Below are 17,244 nucleotides of genomic sequence, written 5' to 3' on the forward strand. Positions count from 1 at the left end.
ACTGAGATAAAGGCGGCTCTGGGATAATATTCTCATTATTTTCGTTCTAATCCTCAGGCTCTGATTGGTCAGAGAAAATAATCTCATAATCATCAAGAAAATCACCCATTTTAAGCACTTTTTATAAACCTTTAGGAAGCACCTTTTATAATGGGATATCGTACATATGCATTTGAGAGGGATTTACTAGTGTGGTTTTATGAGCACGTGCAGATAAAATGGTGCATGTCCGGACTCCGGAGCCCTCCGGCTTGTGCCGGAATTAACCGAGATATTGTAAGAAACCAAATATCATTTGCAGATCTAAAATGAAAACGATCTATTCAAGTCTATGACATTATATACGTAACCCTTATACCCATACTTTTTTCTATAGTGCTCTCCAGAATTGATGTGGTAATGTCACCTGCACTCCTAACTTCTTCGCCGTCACAATGACCCATTCGGGCTCTCTCAGGAATTGACGCGCTAAGAGCACGACATCTGCCTTGGGCTCAGAGCCGGCCACTATAGCCTCAGCCTCCTGCGCTTCATCGGCACCCTGGACGAGACTCTTCGCCTGTTCGGCTTCGGTGATCAATCCCACCCCTCCTACAAGGGTCGACGCCCCGGCCTTGCGGATCGCTTTCCTCAGCTCTCCGGCTAAATCAACCTGGTAGCCAGGACCCCGCCCAATCTTCTGGTCCTTGTGAATCCCGCCGGAACTAACATCCACTAGATCAATGCCAAGTTCCGGCAAAAGCTTGGCCAAACGCAGCGAGCTCTCTAGTTCCCAGCTGCCCGACTCGGCAGCCACCGGCTGACCCTCAAGCCAATCCGTCACACTGATCCGGAGGAACAACGGCATGCCCTCGGGAATGACGGCGCGAACAGCTGCGGCAACCTCACGGACAATCCGGACACGGTTTTCGAAGCTACCGCCGTACTCATCGGTTCGCTTGTTCGTCGCGGGGCTGAGGAACTGATTCAACAGATATCCATGCGCCGCATGGATCTCGACGACATCGACCCCAGCCTTGACCGCGAGTTCCGCGCTCTTCGCGAAGGCCTTGACCACCTCTTTGATTTCCACCGTAGTCAATGCCCGCGGAGCCCAGTATCGCCCCTCCGCGGGATCCCAGATATTTTCTACCCCGCCACTAGGGCCAACCACGTCCTTCGGCCACCCGAAAGCGCTTTCGTCGGCTCGAAGACTATGCTGCCCGGCTTGTGCCGCAACCCATGGGGGGAATACGCTGGATTTGCGACCGGCATGGGCTAATTGAACGGCGACTTTGGCACCTTGGCTGTGGGAGAAGCGGACGATGCGTTGAAGACCCTTGAATTGTTCCGAGTCGGTTCCATCTTGCCAGAGACCGAGGTCGTGGGGTGAGATACGTCCGTTAGCCTGGACAGCTAGTGCTTCGAGGAAAACTAGGCCGGCGCCTTTCAGCGCGAATTGGCCCAGGTGTGCGATGTGGTAGTCGGTCGGGGCGCCGAGGAAGGGGGAAGCGGGATTGGGCTCTGCGGAGTACATGCACATTGGTGAAACGATGATGCGATTCTTGAGGGTCACATCGCGGATGCGCAAGGGTTTGAAGAGGGTGGGGGTGCTGGGGTCGTCGGGGTTGACGGCGGCGCCTGCATTGTTGGCGGGGGTGAAGTAGGGGGTGTCGGCTTTCACGACGGAGGGGGATGGGGAAGAGATAGACCCCATTGCGATTATCTTGGTGTATGCTTGTGAGGGAGGAAGTGCAATCGTATATCCTGCTGGAAGAACATTATGGTAGGTGAATCTATGGTGATTTATATGCTGTCGATATGGCGAATCGCGGTTACGTTCATTTTGATGCCAAAAAGATCACGGCTGACAAATGCTCGGATTAGGTGCCGGGAACAAGTGGACTTCCCTGCACTCCTATTGGTCATTTTCCTCTAACACTCTACTGCTATTGGCTGGCTATCTTACCATCTAGAAAAACGTACTTTGATAAGGCGTTATTATGGATCTCTCACGTAATGATTGTCCTACCTCAAGTAATGAGGAGGTCAATCGGGATCAAAGTTGATTATAAATGGATGTTTCCGAATGGACAAGAAATGGGGTAAGATGTGATAACTAAGCTGAAATGCAGAATTTTGTGAATTGTCGGATATCCAGGTTGCTCAAGGAAATTAGGGACACGCTCAGCTCCCACCGACCTGGATTAAACACCTATACCGTCCGATCTCACCACATTATGTGTTACTATACGCCTGTCTACACATCTCAGAGAATCTTCACAAGCACCGCGCAGCAAAATATTACACCCGATTATCCCTCACTTTCCTGGCCTCTCCATAGATTATCGTTTTCCTATCGAACCAAATCCGGAAGATCCACCACACCAACGATGCGAAGACCCCCAGCACGAAATCATATACAATCCAAAACCGCGGACTCGGTCCCCGCATATTATTCAGCAATAGCTCCGTCTGGAAGTCGACCGAGATATACGTCTTCCCCAACTCCAGCCCCTGGATAATCTTGCCAGCGACCTGCCTGGCAGTGGGCATATTGAGCTCCAGTTCTGATCGGGACATATCGGTACCCTCGATAGCCTTTGTAAGATCTGACTTGTGCTCCTGTTCCTGCAGAAAGGACTCGGAAAGGAAAGTCCCTGGGAAACAGCAGTGGACTTTATATGCGTCTTTCCCGTAGAGAAGTAGTTCTTGGCGAAGAGTATCGGTTAAGGCGCGGATGGCTACCTTGGTAGGAGTGTAAGCGATGTAGCCCGGTAGACCTAGGAAAGCGGCGGTAGAAGATGTGAGGATGATATGCCTAGGAGAGGGGGTCTGCGGGGCGACGAGCCATATTCTAAGACAGCATTGAACGATGAATATGGTGGTATAGTAGTTCAGTTCCATGCAGGAGGTGATAGCTTCTGGAGTAATATCGGCGAGGAAGCCTACCTGCTGCGGAGTACCTCCCGCTGTGCAGATGAGGATGTCAGGGGGGTGGTAGTGTCTCAGGACTCCGGTAATCTGCTTGATTAGTAGTGGCTCGCAAAGATGATTTAACGGTATACGTACATCATCGGGTTTTGTTAAATCAACCGCTCGCGTATCGATGATTTGTTTTGAGGAAACACAGGCAGCCTCAACTTCATGCTGTGTAGCTTGTAACGTACTTACTGTTCGGGCGAGGATGAGGAGGTTGGCACCTAGCTTTTGTGAGCATCACCTCGACTGTAGGGAATAATGTATGATGTAGTCAAGATATTGTCAAGCGTTGGACCATACCCTTCGCTGCTAGCTCTAGAGCTATCGCCTTCCCTAATCCTCTTGATCCCCCAGCCACTACCACCAGCTGATGATTATTAGTAAAAGCGGATGACAGGGAGGTGGATGCAAGACCTTGCCATTCACATCGAATTTATTTCCAAACATGGCTGGTAACAATGCTTATTCATGTACGCTGCAGAGCCGATGAGACAATAACGGTTTGAGTTAAAACATGCATGGTGAGGATTTAAAACGGTCTCTGTTTTGGTGGCAGACACGCGAAGTATGCAAGGGGGAGGGGAGTTGGGGCATGGCCGAGGCGGTGTTCTACACAATTATATCTCTAAAGAGGGACTTGGAAACCGTTTCCACGTAGTCTTTCTTTGTAGGCCGTTACAATATGATTGATCTAGATGTAATCAAGAGTCTAGATATGTCACACCTTGTGTCCCACATGACCAGGCGTTTTGCTATTTATACTGAGACATTGCACGATGTTGAAAAACACCTTTATGTGAGGAAGTCTACAGTTTCGGAACTTGTGTACAGTGCTCCTGTGGTTTGTCGAGCATACCCTTTGTCCCTCGAGTCTTGTTCATGGTCGATGGTGGAACCCACAGAGCTGGGTTCTTCTGAAAGAAGTTCGACGCCCGGAGCGTAACATCCGCCGATTCTACAGGCATGATCGGAAAGTCCTCCGTGCGGGGAAAATATGCGATTCCGAATTGGACATAGCATACAATGTCCGTATTGTCAATTGTTTCGTCTCGAGCCACCCAATCAAGTATCGTTTCGCTATTCGGATTATGTGACTGGCACAGATATTTACCAGTGGGGTAGAGCTCCCTATCCCGGTAGGGAGTGACCCAGAGCGCTTTTTGAAAAACCCCTGCTCGCTTGCCTTCCGGCTGGCTGTATAGTGGGGGCCAGTTTCTATTGAAAATCCTGTAGGCAACTGGTTTTTTGGATCTGGGGTTGAGTGAAGTAGGATTGATGATATCCCATGTTCGACTGGTATCAAAACAGTAACTGGCAGCACTCTGGGATGCAGTGCGGAAAGGTGTCTTAATGTTGGCCGGCCGGTCATTCCACTGCGTCGGGATATTGGCAGAGCCACTTGTGGTATCAACATCATTCTGGACCACGGAGTTGTGAGGTCCATCCATGGCTGGATCAATCCGGAGAGAGAACATGTGTTGGTGATCAGGAGCAGCAACCGCCCCGAAGGGGGCAGGGTCATCTTGCTGATGCAACCAGGATATAGAGGGCGTTCCGGTCATTTTAACCTCCAGTTTGTATGTTCCGTCGAGGCTAAAACTATGATAGAAGGCATAATCAAAGTTGGCTGCAGAAACGGTTTGAGAAATGACGAGCTTTCGATCACGAGCAGAAACAACAGAGTTATCTCGCATGTCCGTGTGTTTGTAAAGAAGTCCGTTGTCTTCCTCATGGATACAGATGGCATTTTTGATAATATATGGATCCCCCTTGGATGTCACTGTGACAGCATCCAAGGTATGAATAGGCCCTGTGCAATCACTTCCGAGTTGTAGCGAATTTGCCATTGAGCTAGGGGGTCCATGAGGTGTTGTGATCTCCGCGATGCTTATTCGATTAAACAATGTCCGCTCCGCCTGCTCATAGGGATCATCAATCCGGACGTCCGACAAAACAATACCCTCACGGTAATTGAATCCCACATGCATCTTGAGCGCCGCCCATGTTATCTCATTGCCCTCAGTGTGGAATGATGTGCCGTGTGGCTCATTAATCTCAATGGGCTTCAATCGATCTAGGCAGTAGAAGTCCTCTAGAAATTCGGGACGGTAATTATATTCGTCAAGAGGGATCGGCGCTCGTTTGTTATTGGCAAGCCGGACATCCACAGAGATTATTTCGTTCGTCTCGGGGTGAACTACAATGCTGAAGTCTAGTGGATGAGCATATTGGTTGTCACAGGCAGACAGGCGGTAGTATGGAATTGCTTGTTGAAGGGGTCGGTTGAGGCCCCATCGGTCCTCGACACCACTAGCCCATACATCAAAGTACACCCTGTTCATATCTGTGATACCGAGTTCGCGGCACACCTTGATAACATCGGGATTAGAACGGGCTGCCTCTTCCAAGTGCCTATTCTCCGTGCCGTACACGGGTAAAACATTGTGAACATCTCTCCACGATTCTATCTGCCTAGCTCTGAGATTCACTACCGCCTCTGATACTTGCCCTGTACCATTACGGAGTACAATCGAGAAAGCTCGGCGGTCTGGATGGCAGGCAGCCCCATTACGGAAGGCCGTATACTCGCATCTCTCTGGTTCCTGGAGAGTAATGCAGTTGAACGCAAGGTCATCTAAACCGGCATGGTCACGGATAAGCGCAGCAGTAACTATGACTTCGTCTGCAGTTAAAGGATCTGTATTAATCAGTGACTAACCCTTTAGTGAACAACATACTCATTCAATAATCTTACCAAGTGGATGAAGGTTCCGCTCTACTGTCTTTGGCTTTTGAGGTAGGGCACAGCAGCCATCCGAGCAAACTCGATAAGCGCGCGTCATGTTTATGAAAGTCTTGATATGTACATTCCAAATATAATCCTATGTTGGGTATTCAGTATTTATATTCCTCTCCAATACCACCCATCTCGCGTTATTGGTCGCGATGCAGAGATGTGACAGATTGCGTGTAGATAGAATATCCAGTTTGTTCCACGTGTAAACCTGTTTGATATATACTGTATAAATGCCCTTAGCTCACGCCACTGAATCATTCCCCTAGGGCTAGATCCCCTTTACACGTCATTAATGGTGATTTCCGGTAATGAACTTGAAGGAATTCTATAACCGTTACTCATTAAGGTAACACCTTAGTAAGGCACGTGGGAACACCACGTGTGTGCGATGCCAAGTTTTTCGGGCGACAGTTGGGAATAGGAATTTTCGAAGTAAATCTGGTCAAAGACCTCATTTGATCAAGTCATATCCAGGCCTTCTAACATCCAAACGCTAACCTGAAGGTAGTGGCACCTATGGCTGCTACAACATCTTCTGTGCCCTTCTTTGGGTACGTATGAGTGGAACCGCACTCGAGTTTGCTCCCCACGCCACTTATAACCTTGATAACTTGCTTTTAGTGTATGAATGGCTACTATCGATAATGTTTCAAGGGTGGATGGGCATGTTGTACTTACAAAATTGAATGACTTTAGCTGTAAGTAAAGACGAGGAAAGTGATTATCGAAAGTGTCATTCTTTATTTCTTAGCTGCAAGCTGCCATGTGACCTCAAACACTTGTAATATATAGATGAAACACCTGTACAACATTGCAAAATAATCTAATCCCTATTTAAATCGAAGATGACAGGGTGTGGTGCTAACAGATTGTAGAATTTTACATGACCTGAGGTTTAGTAGCTTAGGAAAGGTAATCGCTCCTAAGATGTCTGATCTTGTAGTGATGATTTCTCTGGCTTGATTTTGTCTCATCATTGGCTAGTTCGTTGCCATTGTCGGAGAGCTCCATGCCACAGGACCCCCGCAGCATGGCTAGAAACACCACTTTCATTCAAGTTGATGCTCTTCGCTCAGCGTTGGGCACAAGGCTTAGTTCAAGCGTGTGGAAGGGATTCTCGGCCCGTTAGTTGATACCTTGGTTCTTTTCGATCTCATATGCTGCATCCACATATGGTTTCGCCCCGAAAAACTTCCACACCCTTGGGCTGTCCAACTCCTCCGCTCGGCACTTGACGGATGTAATGATCTCCACTGAGCAGTCTCCCATCCACATTAAAGCTTTCCCCTTATTGTTGTTAGCCACCACGTACCAGAAGGAATAGAAGCTTAAGTAACTTACTAGACCCACATGTAGCTTCGTCATTCCCTCCCACCACTCTGGATGATACTCGAGCTGACTCTGTGAATTGATGGATCGCACGATATTCTGTGAGACACGCTGTGCTTGCTGTACAGCTGCTCGGCCATTGTTGATATTATCCATTTCTACCACATCCCCAGCGGCATAGATATGGTTCAGCGACATGTCTATTAATTGCAAGGTAGGGCGGACCTTGACATGACCAGACTCAGAGATCGACTCCGGCGATAGAAGCTGTATGAGCTTCGAGTTGGGGCGTTGTCCAATACATTTCACCTAGGAGATTAGCAATGGCTCAATAGGCAAGTCACAGGGACCGTACCAGATAATCGCACGGGATAGTCTCGCCTGAGCTTAACGTGACAGTGCCATTCTCCGCTTCGTCACTGAGTAGTCTTTGACCAAGTATGATCCTCACACCCAGTTCTTTAAGCTGTTGCAACGCTCTCTTCCCTAGCCTAGGCCCAAATCGACCCAGCAATGTCTCCCGAGAATGGACTAACGTGACATTCTTCTCCGGATAGAGGGATTTTGCATCCGCCACAAGCTCGATTCCCGCAGCTCCACCCCCAACGATGACCACATTCTTTGCGGCACGAAGCTTCTCCTGCTCAGACACTAATAGTTTTATACCTTCATTCTTAGTCTCAGCGGGGACCCGCGACGGAAGGCCCCCTGACGACCCCGTTGCGAGCACGAGGTAATCAAATTCGACCTTCGCACCAGACGCCAGCTCTACCTTTCCAGTCTTCCCATCCTGATCAGGCAAGATCCGCTCAACAGTATCTCGCACCCACTCATACGAGCCCTTTGGAGCCGAACGAAGATAAGACCCATATGGGATGAAAGCCTTATGCTCGTGACCATGCACGACAGCATACCGTGGCAAAACCCAAGTCAACTGAAAATGCGTATTTCGTTCGACAATCACAACCCGATAGCCAGTGGGAAGCGAACTAGCCAGGCACTTCGCAGCATGATATCCAGCGAAAGAAGCGCCGACGACGACAACGTTCCGGGGATGCTCGACAGCGCGGTATGTGAGTTGGTGCAAACGCGTCGCAATCGCTAACTTCATACCGGCGAATAGCTGTCGGAAGATAGGTCCGAAGAGCTTTAATGCGAGAAGGAACTGGGCGAACATGGCGATGAGACGGCCCGAGTCATCCCGGGGTTTGTGATTGCGCAGCTATTGCCCTCGGGTCAGGGGCTGTTTTTAAAGATCCGCGGATCGCCGTCGGATGTCGGATTGACGAGATATTTATCGGGTGAGTCTGGAATCATCGTATTCTTTCGCTTAGGTTTGCCCGAATACGTTTGGTACTTATGTCCGCGGTGTCGGGAAATTCGTGTGTACTCCGTGTCCCCTGCTGGCATCTCCGTGGAATCTCCGAAGCGAACCGCGTTATCTTATCTGATCCGATCCGATAATCGGCGTTGATCTGGTTCTTTGGAGACGGAGCATTGGTTGTAACGGTCTGGCTCGTCAAGTTATTAGATTTTAGATTTCCTAGGCCGATCCTTACGCAAATAAATTGATAAAGTTGAAAGAAAGAGCCCGGAAAAATCAGAGACAATGGACACTTCCGGAGCAGGAAGAGAATTCTCACAGGGCACTGGGGCAGAAGTGAAGACTAAGGAAGAGATGGAGCGAGATTCTGGGATTCTATTAGCATCAGACCGTCGATTCATCGCTCTTCCTTCCGCCAATACAAATGAAGTGGAAACCATACTCCCAGGAAATGTCGGTCCAAGCAAACTAGGTACGTCAATATTGCAGGGTTAATGCTCAGCCTCTCGATGGAAGTGTTAGCCCAGGAAAAGTCAAAAGGATGGGCTGTGCCCATGGTTATTGCCCCAAAGATTATAGAATAGTGTCTTAACCGCTACAGTGTTTACCGTGGCATCGCCCTAGCGGGTTTCCGATTAGTTTTGTGATCCAGGAAGAGCCCCTGTGGATGATTTGTGGAGATACCCTCTGTTCTTAGACATAGGCGCTTAATGTATCTCCATAATTATAGATGTAGCGCAGCAATACGACACGATCTGCGGTCCTTTGCCGCCAACCTGTTTACCATGAATTCCAGTTAAACGCATTTCTATGGCTTGCCCTAGAACTGGATTTCATACCCAAATACTCCGTAGAACGAGCGAAAATCAGTGGCAAATGTTTTTGGCGGATATACAGGAACACAGCCTCCTGAGAAGTGAACTTGCACTTTGGGCGTGAGGTTAGGCAGCTACGAATCGTGCATCTTTTGCAGGGATTAATCCTTGCAGTTGCGCCATTTTGCCAGATGCTCAGCAAAGGAGAATATTGGGCGGTGGTGCTGAAGGCCAAAAGACGCCTGGTCGAAATGCCTTGTCTTGAATTTGAGGTCCTGATTTAGATGATGGCCCCTTCATGATTTTTAGATGCCCCAGTCCCCTTAAAGGCCCGGCCCGCAAATCATGGCACTAAAATAGATCCATTGGTTCAGAGTCATGACTTTTCAGCCCCATACGGACCTAGCGTCCCGACACCCAATCACTGGGCCTTAATTAGTCCCCCATCTGCAGCTTGCACAAACCATCAATAATGTGCCAATGATGTTGTCGCAAGTTTCAAGCGCTGACGGGCTCGATCATCTAACCAATAATGGGCTCCATGGGGAAGCTCTACCGCGTCGCAGCCTTACCGAAGAAATAAGCCAAAAAAAAAAATGTTTCGCCCGCCGCATCGACACGCACAACTTGTAAAGGGACTCTGCCTGCCCGTGTTCTTATAAAACACTGCGAACTTCTCCTCATGTTATACTTAATCCTCCGACACTAGACACTGCATCATGTTCTTCGGTAATAACTTCGAAGACTTCCACCTCGACATCGTCGGTTTCCTCGCCATCTTGGGCGAGGGCTCCGTGTCGGTGAACTACCAAGCTATGACATTATCTTATTTCACCTTTCTCCCACGCCTCCTGCCCGCACCCCAAGCATTTATGCGACCGTCCCGACCGCTCCGTTTAGACGATGTTCCAGGAATGGTGGTAGGAGTCCACTCAGGAAATTGCCGACACCACGTCTACCGCATCCCGCATATCATCCTGCCCGGCGAAAAATCGATGAAGATCAGTTCCGATTACACGGTCCGCCATTTTCGCATCGAGATGAAAGGAGGGAACCCCGAGGATGCCCTGCTCACGGCCCAGACCTTCGGGATACTCTCATTCCTCGCTATCCTCGGCTTCGCTATGTCGATCGCGCTGCTCGGCCTCTCCATCCACTTCAACGACGGCTGGGCACTGGTAGCGACCGTTCTCCTCTCTTGCCTTTCTTCGCTCCTCGGAGTCATGTGCAAGTGGTCCCTGGCGCTCGGAAAACGCGTAACAGGTCGAGACGACATCCCTTCCGGAGACGTCATAATCTGCTACCCGAACGGCTCTTTCCTCATCGTCGAATGTGACGAAGCGATCGCCCGGCCCCTCTTCTTCGCACCCGAACGCTGCAACTACCTCCTCTCCGGAACGTGGTATCGCTCTCTCGCCCTCCTCGGAACAATGATGCTGATGTTCGGGGTCATTGCACTTGGTAACTCAGGATCACGCATGCAAGTCGCCTTCGGTGCCGCTTATGTGCTGCTGAATGCCGCGTACTGGCTTGTTGCAGCCATGCCTGAGAAAATCCATTGGGATTACTCGGCGCTTGATATACAGGAGCTTTCGACCATTCGTCCGGCCCCAGGCGAGAAGCTGAGCTTTCGAAACGCACTGTGGACTGCGATTAGACTGACCGGGTCGACAAGATGGGTGCGGACCGGGCGGATTGCGCCTGATACCCAGGCATGGGATGACTGGTTGCACAAGGCAGATGATGCTGTGAATAGAAGGGAGGGGATGGATCCGGATAATTGGGATTACTCGAAAGAGTTGGATGAGTGCCTCGCCTGGTATACTGATCGGCCACGGAAACCGAGTGATCAATCTTGATGTTATGAAACTGTGCTTCTGGGAGAGGCTTTTGGATATTTCGGATTATGTATACCTATTGTGATGATGTTTACGACGATGAGTTAATGACTGTGATTCTTGCATATATAAGGATCTTGCGATTTGCGTTCATTTGCTAGATCGTTGGTTTCTTTTCGCCCCTGTCTTCTTCTTGTTCTTCTTCGTTGCTGTTGCGGTTATGATTATGACGATGATTATGACGACGATGATGATGATGATGATGATGATGATGATGATAACTCAGAATGATGTTTTAGATAGTTGAATGAATGTATAAATACCAGCCTCAACCAAGAGGAACCAAGTGCATTCATTGGCTTGTGGTCAGGAAACGCTTCTACAGACCAAGATCACCCAATCGGGAAGACCACCACGTGCACCGCAACAACCCCAACCACGACAAAGCTTTCAACAGGTACTAATATTAAATCAGGTACCACTGCATTGTACAATACAAAGTGAATTGATATCTATAGATTCTATAGAATTCAATTTCCAGGCTGTCAAAAACCTTATGACGTCGGTACGGTGCGTCACTGTATTGATGACGTCATATGATATCATGGACTCCTCAGGAACTAAAAAGTCAGGCGTCAGGAACAGCCCTATTTAAACAACCATCTTGGCCTGTCTACAGTATCAACAACAAATCAAATCATCCATCTCAAATCTAACGAAATTAACAATCTTCTGCATCTTCATCCTCTTTCTACCAAAAACCACTCTTCAATAAATACAACAACCATCATGTCTGACAACACGGGTTCTTCTACTCTCAAGTCCTACGTCGACTCTGCCACTGGCATGGTCCAGAGCGCTGTCGGTGCCGTAACTGGCAACACTGCTACTCAGGTACTTCCGCCTATCTCCACTGACCATCATTAATACCCTATACTAACAATAACAGGCCGAAGGCGAATCCACCCAGCGGAATGCCGAGGACGAACACGACGCCAGTCACACCACCGCCAAGATGGGCCCCATCTCTGCTGACCCCAATACCGGTGCAGTAGCTAAGGACCGTGAGCAGCGCGCCACCGGCTCCTGGGACCAGACCGTCGGCTCTGCGAAGGAGTCCCTGGGCAACCTGATTGGTAACGAGAACTTGCGCAAGGCGGGAGAGGACCAGAACCTTCGTGGAAAGGGTGCCGAGGCTGAAGGACAGCTGAAGGATTTCGGCGAGGGTGCTGCAGATCGTCTACAGGGTGGGCTTGGAAAGGTTGCTGCTGCTGCTACGGGCGATCGGAGCGAGGAGGCTAAGTGGACTCAGGTTCATGATGAGGGGAAGGTCAAGCAGAGGGGTGCGGAGCTGGATATGCAGAAGCATGCTTGAGTTGGGATACTCAAGGGTTTTGTTGTAATACCGATATGATTGATGATATCGTGGCCTATGGAGTTTCGACGGTTCGGATGTACATTTATGCTGATTGAACTGTATTATACCTAGCGGAATTGATAACCTTCTTTCCAGTTCTTTGTATTGGTAAATGTATGATTGTAGACGACTGTGCGGTCTATATAGCTAGCCTGAGACAAGAGAGCAAGAGATTTTGTCACAGTCTTGCGGCCAGGACATCTTTTAGGACCTGTTCACTTGTATTCCACAAGTCTTTTGCCAGCTGTCCGTTCCTCCCATCCTCTGAAGTTTCACCAAGTTTACCAAAGGGCACCAAATACACTCCTCCGTATTTTTCCTTCTCGATCAAGGGCAACGGGTGAGCAGCGGCAAATATCGGAGTCAAAGCACCATCCATAGGTGTCAAGAGATCCTTGAGTCGGTCGTTACCCTCGCCAAAGTACCTTGTAACTCCGTCTGTATTTAATGGGTGCAGAGATAAGCTATAAGATACACTAAGTAGGTGGATTTGATTCATACTTACCGGTCTTTACACCACCAGGATGCATACTCGTGGACAGCATCAATTGGCCCTCTTCATCTGCCTGTCTTTGTAGTTCCTTTGAAAAGAGCACCATGGCGAGTTTAGAGAGACCTTATACATATCAGCAGAAGTTATAAACACACCGAGGTGGGGAAGAAAATGTATACCATAGCGAAGACGGTTGCTTTGATGGTCATCATCGGAGCCAAAGTCTCGGTTGAAGTCATCTAGAGAGCTGAATTGCACTCCGGAAGGAAGGGCAAGGTGGACCCTAGAAGAGATCTACCGTAATAATATTGTTAACTATCCCAGGCGTAAGAGCTATCAAGGAGCAGCGGGTAATACTTACATTGACAACCCGCACTCCGGGTGCCACCCGGGCTGTCTTCTTTAGAAGAGGAAGAAGTTCCGTCGTAAACAGGAATGGACCGAGAAAGCTGACATTTGTGAGTACACCATTGCTGTCAGGAACGCTACTCAGAAACTAGCATACTTCGTACCAAATGATATCGAAATACCATGTCGGTCTTTGTGTAAAGGCATAGACATGCTTAAAAAAAAAGATTTAACATTAGAGCATAATCGATACCAAAATTTAATTCATCGTATTCACGACCAGGTCAGCCGTCACTTACCGCGTAGCATTGTTAACCAGGATATCTAGCCGCTCCTCCTTCGCCAACATGACTCTAGCCGCGCTCTGCACTTGGGGAAATCATCCAAATCCATAGCCAACGTAGTTAGCCGTTCAGGAGCCAACGAAGGGGTTGACTGAAGCATTTTGGCGATGGCATCTTGGCTTTTTTCAGTGCTCCGCGCGCCAACGTACACTCTAGCACCTTTGATGGCAAGCTGGTGGGCGACGTGATATCCGATTCCCTGGGGGGAGCTGCCTTTGGGATTAGCGATAATCTCTATAAATGTGTGGATTTATATATTGGGAGAAATGCTGTACTTTGCGCCCGTTACGATGGCTACTTTGCCGGTTAGGTCGGGTATCTCCGCGATGATGTCCCACTTCTGGAAGGCATCACGTTAGCTTTATGTTCCTTTCTCTAACTAGGTGTCTTGTGCCAGGTGTGTACAATATCCATATTACTTGGTGACATTAAATATGGCGGATGAGTTGTGGATTGACGATGGATGTCTTGGGTTTATAAGTATTCATTACATCTCGGCGAAATGTGTTCTTGGCTCCTATCTCCGCACCTATAAACCACTCGTTTGTTTCGAGTGGCCCTATAAATGTGCCTAATCCTTCATAGTGGCCTTCTACTAAGTGTTTTACAGAGGTATATGTCTTTATAGCTTAAATAAAACCAACCTTTTGAACCACGGCTGTTTTTCCCCTTGTTGAATCCAGGAAATATGTCAAGATTTGGTATTTCGGCCTTTAGACTTCACCTACAAACCCGAGTTTGACTAAGAGGCTGCCTTATACTTAGCCTTTGAGCACAAATAACGTTACTTATGTCTTGATATGTGGTTCTGTAGCATCGTGTCCCATAAGGGTCTTTCAACCAGCTTCTAACAATAATCCTACAAAACAAGCGTTGTTACCAAAAGCTTTGACTAGGCAACCCTGGGTAGATTTTCAACCAGATGACTAGTACCTTTCGAGAGACAGTCGAATTCTTAAAAATATCTAATTCTTATTCTTCTTCCTCTAAGAATGGTCGTTGTTTATTAATAAGCTAGTAGCTATCTCCTTTCATAAATCATATCTTGATATATTAATATACATTGTTGGACGAAAAAGCCTGGGACACGACCTAAAAAAAGCGAGACATTGAGCCTTGTAGCCTTCAGAGCCCCAAGTCTGAGTGCATAATTTTGTTTTTATGTCTGAAACAATACCATAAAATAAAACTACCATAGATTTGTACCACTTTCTTTCATATAAAACTAAACAAGACATTGCCTTTGCTGCTTTCACCCCCGATTAGCGGACTTTCCCTTCTTTCTTTCGCACTTCCGATCTGCTTCTTTACTGCTGAACCTAGTGGAGTCAAGCTGGTAAAGGTTTTGGGTGCTATTCTTGTCACATTTGTTCTTCACTGAAAACCAAAGTGAGTATTGGTGAAGATCAGTCCTTAATCGCACTGCTTAAACTAACATTTACAAGGAAAAACAAAGAAATATAAGACAAACAAAGATATGCTTATTAAGTACCCCAGTTTATTTCAAGTCGATGCTGATTGGACTATCTTACCTTCTATCCATTCAGGATCCAAGTGGCCAATGTTTATGCAACTAGCTGGGGCATTCATTTCAGTGACTGTAACCATTCCTAATGTATATCGCTCCTTCATCTGTGGTATTAGCCACCGACGCTTCTTCTGCCTTGTGAAGCAGGTGGGTAGAGACAGAAAATGACTGTTTATTATAAACGAAGACTTTATGAAAATGGCTTTCCCTAGAAACGCGGTGACTCATCAAATAGCAGAAAAGCTATGAATTGATCGTTCCTAACCTACAGTTGATATATCCCATCTAAGTCCCTCTTTACCTTTGAATTTCCTATTGCAGTCACTCCTTCAGTTCCTTGTCCTATCCCCGCCACTTTTTTCCTTCATCCACCATATCTCTAGTCCTATTATAGAAAGAGTGTCACATACGCGATTCTATCCGATCTCTGCTAAAATAGCCCCTCTCATTATATTGATCATTGATTCTCGTTAGGTGCATGCAAACATACCACGTTATATCCTTCGCCGTTGTATATATACCCAAACGGGCTCGTTTGGGTCTTTGGGCCAATCCATACCCACTTTGAGAGATGCCGGATATCCTGGGGCATTATGTGTGGAACAGCTGAACCGGTTGACAAGTTGACAACATGGACCATTTTAACTTCCATTACTCTTGCTTCCAAGATGTTGCTCAGTCTCTGTCGCTGATTCCTAGAATCAACGCCCTTTCTAGAAAAGGTTAAGGATGTCTTCCAACACCGCACAATGTTCGTTCCAAAAGCGACCCTACTCCAAGGTCGATGCCAACGTCTTCTTCAGGTTCGAAATTATATATTCTGGTCATGTATAGTGTGATCTCCGTGTTATATTGAAAGCTGGGATATTTGAGATCTCTCCCTCTATTAACCATCGATACCCAGCATGCGGTGGCGGGGTTTGGACCACAATTCCCAAGTCTGGATGACGACGTCTTTGATCAAATGCTTGCACCATAACGAAAAGCGAGTATTATAATATTACCAATCATGCGTCTAATAATGGCACCCTTCCATCAGAATGGGTGCCAGGACTTCAATATTGGCGTTGTTAGACATGGAGTCTGAATTAGTGTCTCAAGTCATTTGCTGTTGATGAATATTCCGTTCAACAGCTTGATCATAGTGCAAGCTTTTATCCAAAGGTCCGCTATCATAAGCAACTCGCAGTTACAAGGCCCGGGACGCTGCTTTCAAATCCCATTTGTCAAACTGTATTACATTTATATTATTATCCTTGTTAGTCATAGTATTGGTACTCTTTGGACGTGGGGTCCTGATGCAGTTTCACTAAACACTCGCTTCCAGAGTCTACATATGCTGTACTATACGCTGTTCTTGTAAGTCGCCGAGGGGATGTTCGAGACACTATGAGGCGGTCAAGACTGAGAGCGAAGGGCCGTTCTGTACAGAACTTATTTACATATTTAGACATTCGGATGCTTTGTAAAGTGAGTGACGGGAAACGATTACATGCTCTGGCGGTTTCCGGTTGTGCATACCCCTATGACGGAAAAAGTCATTCTGATTCATGATGATATAAGCTGGTGATGGATAATGGCCTGACCAGGAGGTGGACGATTTAAGTTTCAGAGGACTTTCTTTAAATTAGATGTTATCACTCTCCATGGATCATGCCATTAGTTGTTATAAGCTCAAGAAAAACAACCCTAGCCTAGTCCAGCCCGACTTGATAATCACAAGTCCGTAAGTTCTCGGTCTTGCCAGATCAACAGCTTGGACCCAGTCAATGTGTTGATATCCGGACAAAAAGCTTCCTTTTGATGTGGTAAACACAGCAGCATCTGTAGTCAATAGCCCTGTTGTTCACCCAGTCATAAACAATAAAAGTATCCTAGCGCTTTGCGAAAGATTCATGACTAACGAATAATTAGCATATATTATGCGACGAGATAAGGGCCAGAGGTCATACATAGATTTTCGGGACAACTAGAGACAACCTGACCAGCCCGCGGCCAGCCTCGACTCATCGAATTATAAGCGTAATGTTCCAATATGCCCAAAGCTCTC

General features: G+C 47.6%; 6 protein-coding genes across 6 annotated transcripts; 2 read left to right on the top strand and 4 right to left on the bottom strand.

Annotated features, from left to right (window-relative positions):
• Positions 1 to 370: 370 nt before the first annotated feature.
• On the bottom strand, positions 371 to 3,408 carry BDW43DRAFT_320053 (oxidoreductase; the record flags this gene model as incomplete). Its single annotated transcript, XM_032049011.1, has 3 exons — positions 371 to 1,775; positions 2,372 to 3,003; positions 3,376 to 3,408. 3 exons carry the CDS (start codon positions 3,406 to 3,408, stop codon positions 371 to 373), a joined length of 2,070 nt encoding a protein of 689 aa, XP_031899413.1.
• A 359-nt stretch (positions 3,409 to 3,767) lies between these two features.
• Positions 3,768 to 5,804, bottom strand: BDW43DRAFT_300926 (copper amine oxidase; the record flags this gene model as incomplete). The annotated part of the gene is made up of 2 exons (XM_032044975.1): positions 3,768 to 5,659; positions 5,717 to 5,804. The coding sequence occupies 2 exons, from the start codon at positions 5,802 to 5,804 to the stop codon at positions 3,768 to 3,770; spliced, it is 1,980 nt and encodes a 659-aa protein (XP_031899414.1).
• Positions 5,805 to 6,883: 1,079 nt separating this feature from the next.
• On the bottom strand, positions 6,884 to 8,264 carry BDW43DRAFT_300927 (NAD(P)/FAD-dependent oxidoreductase; the record flags this gene model as incomplete). Its single annotated transcript, XM_032044976.1, has 3 exons — positions 6,884 to 7,045; positions 7,100 to 7,396; positions 7,443 to 8,264. 3 exons carry the CDS (start codon positions 8,262 to 8,264, stop codon positions 6,884 to 6,886), a joined length of 1,281 nt encoding a protein of 426 aa, XP_031899415.1.
• Positions 8,265 to 9,841: 1,577 nt separating this feature from the next.
• Positions 9,842 to 11,282, top strand: BDW43DRAFT_279002 (uncharacterized protein). The gene has a single exon (XM_032042246.1). The coding sequence runs from the start codon at positions 9,946 to 9,948 to the stop codon at positions 11,083 to 11,085; it is 1,140 nt and encodes a 379-aa protein (XP_031899416.1). The 5' UTR covers positions 9,842 to 9,945; the 3' UTR covers positions 11,086 to 11,282.
• A 450-nt stretch (positions 11,283 to 11,732) lies between these two features.
• On the top strand, positions 11,733 to 12,577 carry BDW43DRAFT_279004 (uncharacterized protein). Its single transcript, XM_032042247.1, has 2 exons — positions 11,733 to 11,958; positions 12,014 to 12,577. Exons 1-2 carry the CDS (start codon positions 11,854 to 11,856, stop codon positions 12,437 to 12,439), a joined length of 531 nt encoding a protein of 176 aa, XP_031899417.1. The 5' UTR covers positions 11,733 to 11,853; the 3' UTR covers positions 12,440 to 12,577.
• Positions 12,578 to 12,659: 82 nt separating this feature from the next.
• Positions 12,660 to 13,535, bottom strand: BDW43DRAFT_311966 (uncharacterized protein; the record flags this gene model as incomplete). Its single annotated transcript, XM_032047269.1, has 5 exons — positions 12,660 to 12,919; positions 12,987 to 13,097; positions 13,154 to 13,268; positions 13,336 to 13,423; positions 13,480 to 13,535. The coding sequence occupies 5 exons, from the start codon at positions 13,533 to 13,535 to the stop codon at positions 12,660 to 12,662; spliced, it is 630 nt and encodes a 209-aa protein (XP_031899418.1).
• Positions 13,536 to 17,244: the final 3,709 nt, after the last annotated feature.

Source organism: Aspergillus alliaceus (genome assembly GCF_009176365.1).
Source record: "Aspergillus alliaceus strain CBS 536.65 unplaced genomic scaffold BDW43scaffold_27, whole genome shotgun sequence".
NCBI lineage: Eukaryota > Fungi > Ascomycota > Eurotiomycetes > Eurotiales > Aspergillaceae > Aspergillus > Aspergillus alliaceus.